Source organism: Tachysurus vachellii, chromosome 2, assembly GCF_030014155.1.
Source record: "Tachysurus vachellii isolate PV-2020 chromosome 2, HZAU_Pvac_v1, whole genome shotgun sequence".
NCBI lineage: Eukaryota > Metazoa > Chordata > Actinopteri > Siluriformes > Bagridae > Tachysurus > Tachysurus vachellii.
The window spans coordinates 17,518,071-17,526,051 of NC_083461.1; the positions used below are offsets into that span (position 1 = coordinate 17,518,071).

A 7,981-nucleotide genomic window follows, 5' to 3' on the forward strand; every position below is an offset into this window, starting at 1 on the left:
AGTCTGACAGTTTGGTATTTGTGAGTGGCCCAGTGTGCTTTAAAAAACACTGTTGCTTGGCTAGAGACATTCCAGCTGAGTGATGAAAAATCTTGCACCTAATCAACTATGAACATGGACCAGAATCTCAAAGTAATGTTTTCAGCATCTTGTAGGATCATGTGGACTAGACAAATAATAGATTTGTTCAACGGTTTGGCTTGGACCATTTTAATTGCCATTAAACTCTAAGCATAATAGTTATAGTTTGAAATAATGTGAATTTATATTACATTATAAAAAAATATAAACTATAACTGGCATGCTTGTCAGAGATATCAGTGAGTACCAATGGAAGATTACTATAGAGAATAGAAAAAAATCACATAATTTGAGATTCTGGTCCATGTTGATGTGATTGCATCATGCAGTTTCTGCAGATTTTTCATTTACACTTTCATGATGTTATTTCACATCACATCCCAAAGATGTTCTACTGGATTCAGATCCAGTGCCCGGGAAAGCCACTGAAGAGCACTGACCACATTGTCTTTTTCATGAAGCCAGTTGGAGATGATGTTTTTTTTGTCCTGGTACATTATCATGCTGGAAGTAGCCGTTTGAAGATTTACGAATTATGGTCATAGTAAGGGATTCACATGATCAGCAACAATACTCAAATTCAGGAGAATTCAGGAGAGGATTGATTAGTATTAACAGTGACAAAAAAACATTCCCCACACCATTAAACAACCTTCTTCAGCCTGTACTGGTTCATTGATTCATGCTGTTGGAGCCAAATTCTGACCCGACCATCTGTGTGCCTCGACCGAAATGGAGATTCATCAGACCAGGCTATGTTTTTCCAGTTTTCAGCTGCCCAGTTTTGGTCAGCCTCAGCTTTCTTTTCTTGGCTGACAAAACCTATTCTACTGTTGCAGCCAATTTGCTTCAAGGTTTGGATGTGTTCTGCCTTTTGAGATGATTTTCTGCTCTTCACAACTTTACACAGTGATTATCTGAGTTACTGTAGATTGTCAGCTCAAACCGGTCTCAGAAGTTATACAAATACACAACCCAGCACTCTTGGCACCAGCAATCATGCCATGGTTAAAATCTCTGAGATCACATTTTCCCCATGATGGTTTATATGAACTTTACAAAAAACTGCTGGCTTGTAGCATGATTTTATGCATTGCACTGCTGCCACATGATTGACAGAGTAGATATCGGCATCAATGTACAGGTTTACAGATGAGTCAAGTTAATTACAAAAATCCTTTGGTTGGTCATGCTTAATGCTAGCTATGAAAGTAAATCAGACTTGAGCTCTTGGGGGAAAAAAATGAAAGATATTCATATACAGAAATCTTAAACACATGGGCAATAATAAAAAGAGACAACTTTTGCATTCAGGATTACCTATTCTTCACCAAACCTAAAAATCTTATTTTAATATTGTATTTTACAACATTATTCACCATGACCCAACAAAACCAAAAACGACTGAGTAATATAGTCAAATAGAAGAACAGAAGGAGTGAATAATGGCCCAAATCTGACCCACGTCTGTACAGTCAGAGCAGTGCAAACAAGTCAAAATTACATTTTAGAATGAATTCAAATTGGTAAAACATAGAATTCTTACATTACAAGTAAATACATTAATGCATTATAAAAAGGAGAAATTCATGATATAATATCCTGATGGCGTGTACAACTGGGTGAGGTTTAATATTAAGAGCAAATAAGACATGTATATGACATGATTGTGGGCATGATTATTATGCATACATGGATTATTTATCGTTCATATTATACAATCATTGGAGTCCTGTTTATTATAACCAGACCCTGTCTCAAGTGAAATCTTGTCTTTTTGTATTACGAAATAATAATCATTCCCACCGTAGAAATGTCACTGAATCAATTTTGTTTTAAGAAATGGAATTATTGGCTGAACAAAAATAACAGATAATTATGATAATAATGTATAATTGTTTTATGCTGAGACTGACACATCCTTTACGCACTCAGCTACAGGCTAGGTCTACTCATTTTTTTTAGTAGTCAGTAAAACTAATCTCACATGTAAGCACTTTCTTATGTGTGCCATACCTGTGCTCTTATCTGAAACATCCAAATTTCACGTCACTCACTGTGAGAAAAACAATACTAGGGCAGAAAATGATGTATACTATGTGGACTCCTGACCACGACACACATGTGGTTCCTCCTCAAACCGCTGGCACAAAGTTAGAGGCACACATTTATGTTGTATGCTGGAGTCTCACATACTCTTTGTATGTGCCATTTGTATACTGAATCTTCACCAGATATAAGTTTAAGCTTATGATTAACAATACAACTGTGCATAAAGTAAGCTCCATTAAGATATGATTTGCCAAGGTTGCTGTAGAAGAACTCGAGTGGACTGCACTGAGCCCTGACCTCAACCCCACTTAACACCTTTCCTATGAAATGGAAAGCTGAATGTGCCGACGACCTCCTCACCTAACATCAGGCTGATCTCACTAATGCTCTTGTGGCTAAATAGACACAAATTCCCAAACCTACATTCCGAATAACTAGAAAGCCATACCTGAGGAGTAGAGGTTGTTTCCTCAGCAATGAGGGCAATTAATCTGGATATGTATGATGGTCAGGTGTCCACAAACTTATGTCCATATAGTGTATCTTGCCCACCCAACAGTTAACTCTCCTTTATCACTCAGCAACTTTTAACCTGGGAGGGTGACTGCTAGCAGGTGCTTCCTCCAAGACATACAAAACCAGACACTATCATCATATCTATGACACAGAACAGCTGAACACACTCCGTGGAGAGCACTGATAAACCATACATGAGCTAACAGACACCCACAATTGGCTAATTGGCTAGTGTTACTTTGATAGACAGGAGAGAGAGCAAAGAGTGCAATGATATCCAATTTGGCTGTCTAAGTCTCTCAATCGCAGAAAGCTGTAGAATTGTCAGGGTGTGAACTTGTGCTATCATGATGACATAGCAATGGCTTTTCTGTTGCGATACTTGGGAGTCCCATCATTATTGCTTTTCTAAATGGAAATTAGCTCGTTTTCTCCTGCAGCACTGACTGTTAGGGTTAGTCCTAAAGAGCTAATTGCAATCTGCTCAGCTTAGCGATGTCTGTGTTCTGTCTATAATAAAGATTGTGTATTACAGCTTCAGTTTATTATCCTTAAAATGATTTCCAGTGTAATGAAGAGAAAACACAGCACCGAGCCAATTTTTGTGATCATGGCCTCATGCTCTTTAGGTTTGGTCTTTTCTTGATCTTGACCTGTAAAAGTCTTTAATCTTTTCTTCATCTTAGCTGTGGATTTGTTGTGGTTCTACCATAACAAGTCATTATTACAACTCTGAAAACAGACTCTGTAAATTTTAAGGAAGCACTACAGTGTGTGCATTTGTACTTCAGTCTGTGAAGATGAAATGGTACAGTATGAAGATAAAAGATTTAAGGTTGGAACAGCAGGGTTTTATCATTGCCTCTGCTGGATCCTGGAAAAGAGAAGAGAATTCCTTCTATAGCACTGTATTAAAGATGCCACACTGTAAACTAGGACTTTATACCTGTACATTAGCATTACTCCTACATCTCATTGCTCCTCACATTAACTCAGAGTTCAGAAAGCTTTCCAAGACCCTTGAGGGCTAATGAACTTCAGATTGATGGTTTTTATTTCAATTGAAATGTGCTTTGATTCACATACTCCAGTTATTTCAGTGTTCCAGTAAAAGTGCAGTGCACAAAAACGTTCATAATGTTTTCTGTCTAAATATCAAGCGACAAAAGTATTCGAACAAGGTGCCAGTTTTATGCAGAGTTAAATTTAATTAGCAGGTGTGTAACCACAGGAGTGCCATTACTTTGACAGAAATAATAACAGCTGGTATTAGACATGTTTCAACCTGATGGATGACATCCTCTTGTTACTCTGTAGGTGTTGTAGTGTAAATGAATCTTTGCCTGTACTTCAGTCATCTGTTGAAAGCTGTATATGTGTGTGAGCATGCATGGCATAGTGTTCTGGATAAGGATATAGGTATCTGGTTGTATTGGAGCTGGTTTTTTTTTTTTTACAGCACAGCAAGGACAATGTGTGGGTACTGTGTCTATCCTGTGAAAAGTCTCACCCCTTGGTCTGGGTACACCACCACGAGTGCAGTTCAGTCTGTTCACCATCTGGAGCGGCAAGCGCACCAGCCAGCTCTGTCCCACTCTCCCACCAGTCCCTTATGTTCATTTGCAAAGACACAACTCTACAGTCTACATATTGGAATGATTTAAACTAGGTATTCCACAATACCATTTTTTTTTTTTGTCCGAGTACACATACTGTACGAGAAGATGTTTTGCTACTCATCATTACCGATACCAATGCCGATGCTGAAATGTGTAACCTCCATAGTATTACCAATCGAGTGCATTATGGAACAGTTCATTTAGCTCTGTTTCTGTTGCTTGCTGCCATGTGCTACTTAAAGCAAGCTCCTCTAGCCGAGTTTCATGTTTGACCATTTTTACCAGTTAACTTGCGCTCCATTCCACAGACAGAAGGAAAATTGACTTGGGGGACTTTTTTAATCAGTATAAACACAACAAAACGGGCACGAATATTTTTTGGCCTCTGGGAAAAAGAGTTAGTGGTACAGAGCAGTAACATCTTGACTCGTGAGCAAAGTGTAGACCCATATGTGTCTCAGTGTTCACAGAACTGAAGTACTCTTATGCACTAAAAATTTCTCTGTACACTTGTTTCCCTGTTCCACATTTGTGAATACGTTTGTGTGCTCACTCTGCATCACCGTGCGCTCATTTTTAATAACCGCACTCACTGATACTGCTCTGCATGCACAGGCTGGCTGAAATACTATGTTAATAACTCTTCTTGATATTATTATAGGGCACAGTTTGCAGTCTTTTTTTTCTTTCTTTTTTTTTTTTTTTTTTGATGATTATCTGTGAAATTCATCCAGATTGCTGTAATTTCATGCTGTCTGTTCTTTAGGCTTGCACCACTTGTAGTATGTAGCATGGAATCAGCTGTTGGTATCACAGCATTTTTTATTTTTTATGAGAACAAGTACAGGCAAATATATTATAAGAGCTGATAACTGACACCAATATACGTAGCGAAACCAGACACACACACAGGCACACTTACACACACACACTATGTATGTGTTCTTGTTATTCAGTGTTTAGCTCTGTACTGTACTGTGAACGAATGGAATGGAACAGAGTGTTGAGTACGCTTTAAATAAATAAAAGCGTTCTATACAACCTGAAAGAAATACTAATAGTGTAGGTGCATTTTTACTCAGTTGAGTTTAAATTCTATTCTCTTTTATATATATAAACTTATCCATATTCTTTGTTTATTGAGAATAGAAAAAGTCCCTTTTACTCTAATTGTCATGAATTAGTAGAAAACAGTTCATTTAAAAACTCCATCAGCAAGTCTCCACTGAGGAGCTCGGCAATAATGCAGATGGTAAAAAAAAAAAAACCAGGGTGTTGCTTAGGGTGATTTATGACCTCGAATCTAAATTACAGATTTTCAGTATGTTCCACAGGATCTTTAAGATAAATGCTTAACATCAGATTCAGGTAATCTTTTGCTGCTGTTCAGTTCCAGAGGGTTTCACTCTCCTTTCTGTCTTCACATTGGAGTTAATTTATTACTCTGAAACAGCACATTAAGCTCTCCGTTGGCTTCATTCACACTTTAATCCAACTGATTGTTCTATGTATTCCAAGGCATCTGCTCTTGGATGAAAATGAAAAAAGAACAGAAATTGTAACGTGGCACCTGTGTTCATGAAGAAAGTCTGGCACTCATCCAGATACCAGGGGAAAAGCACTTTTCAAAAGGGCATTACCTGAGCAGCATTTCTTATTCTGTCTCCTCTACTGCAGTCTCGTCAGACACCTGAGGGGGAGTTTCTGCCCCTGGACCAAAGAGAGCTGGACGTTGGGTTTGGAACGGGCGCCGACCAACTCTTCCTCGTCTCTCCTCTCACCATCTGCCATGAGATTAATACCAAGAGCCCATTCTTCGACCTTTCACAGCGCTCACTCATAAGTGAGCAGTTTGAGATTGTTGTTATCCTTGAAGGCATAGTGGAAACCACAGGTTAGCATCATACTGAGATCACTAGACAAACAAAATAGATTGGGGTCTAAATGATTCATAGCAAGCCATTATGTGGTCAGAGAAAACCAAGATAAATATAGATGCACTCAAAGGTAAAAGCAGTGCTTCACTGTGCTATCTTTTTCCATGCTGGATTGATTGCCTACTCTCTCTTTCACTCTCCCTCATTCTCTCCTTCTCTCTCTCCCTCCCTTTCCCTCCCTCAGGTATGACGTGTCAAGCTCGGACATCTTACACAGAGGACGAGGTGTTGTGGGGGCACAGGTTCCTTCCCGTTATGTCTTTGGAGGAGGGTTTCTTCCGAGTGGACTACTCACAGTTCCACAGCACCTTTGAGGTGCCCACGCCTCCTTACAGTGTAAAGGAACAGGAGGAATCATCTTGCCTGCCTTCCCCTGCTCCACCTCTCACCCCGACTCCGGGAGATCCGCGAAGCCGCAGAGAGCGCATCTTCTCCCTTGATGGTGCGTCCCACACTGAAGGTACAGTCTCGAGGTTGCCTAGCAAGCTCCAGCGTATGAGCTCCGGAAATGGTAAAGATTGTGGGAAATCTGCATCTGAAAAAACATCCAACACAGGTGACCCCCTACGCTCATCAGCCAGGCTGGAGGAGTCCAACAGCCAGATGAAGGCAGAGCCACATATCCTGTCAGCAGGAGAGCTGGAGCATCACAGACTGGCTCTAATGCCTACTCCAGTGCCAGGGCCCAACCTTAACCAGCTGCCATCGGCTGGCGGCCGACCCGAGGACAACCTGCCTGAGAAACTACGCAGGATGAACGTGGACCGCTGAGCCATGAACCACGATGATCTCTACTTTCACCATGCCTCAAACACAAACTGATCAACAGAGAGGCTTTGGGAAGATAAAGCTAGTTCCGAAACACAAATCCAATACAAACTTTAGCTGGACTATACTGTGATTCTTTTTAATTATTACACAAAGGAAACAGCCATGTCTGTCATCGTAAAATGGATTACGCCATCATCCGTCATCATTTAATTCAGTTTCAAATAAGCTTAATATATTTTTATTTAAATCCAAATTGAACACTTTGGCTTTGTGTAAAATATTCATATGTATCATGCTACTCTATTTATTAACGTAGGCTTGACTGATCAAACTGAATCATGTTCTTGTTTTAGTTCTGATTAAGCATGTGCTGATAGACAATAAGGCAATGAAGATATATATTTAACATGCGCAATCATGTTAGGTAAGTAGAAAAGGTCTGTCCTATTTCAAAAAGGCAGCATAAAGATATAATGCACAATTTTGAAAGCAGCATCGCATGTGTATTTCTTAGTCAATGCAATGAATTAACAAACAAAAAAAAAACGAGTGAGCTGGCTAGGCATCTCACTTTTCAAGCTATAGGAATATTTAAAACTCCCTGTTGTGTTCTTATCCGAGCTGAGATGTTAGCGTGTGCAACAAAAGTCACATGCCCAGCTTGCTTATAAGTGACATACTGTATAAAGGCACTGAGCTGAATGCAATGCCTGCTGAGGCTTTCTTTAAATTGCTGCCAGCAAAACAGGTGCCAGTAAGAATGTAATTATTTACTAAAATACAATATAGTGATGCTATTATAAACAATGATAAAAGCTTAAGCAAATAATATGATATGAAATTTTCATATCTGCAAATATTTATTTCTGATAAATCTATATTTTCAATAGGATGTTAGAAATGATGCATTATTGCTGTGTAAAGGTTTTATAGTGTGAAAGGTTATTATTACATTTAATTATCTTTCAGTAAACTGTAACTTAAACTACCAACAATCTGTTCTGA

The 7,981-nt window shown here is 39.1% G+C and overlaps 1 protein-coding gene across 1 annotated transcript in view; it reads left to right on the forward strand.

Moving 5' to 3' along the window:
• kcnj19b (potassium inwardly rectifying channel subfamily J member 19b) overlaps positions 1–7,603 on the forward strand; it is an 11,920-nt gene extending 4,317 nt beyond the window's left edge. Inside the window, exons 2-3 of the mRNA XM_060861010.1 lie at positions 5,946–6,162; positions 6,390–7,603. Of these exons, the coding sequence (XP_060716993.1) occupies positions 5,946–6,162; positions 6,390–6,976 (804 nt within the window). The 3' untranslated portion in view covers positions 6,977–7,603. The remainder of the gene's footprint in view (positions 1–5,945; positions 6,163–6,389) is intronic.
• The last annotated feature ends 378 nt before the right edge of the window (positions 7,604–7,981 follow it).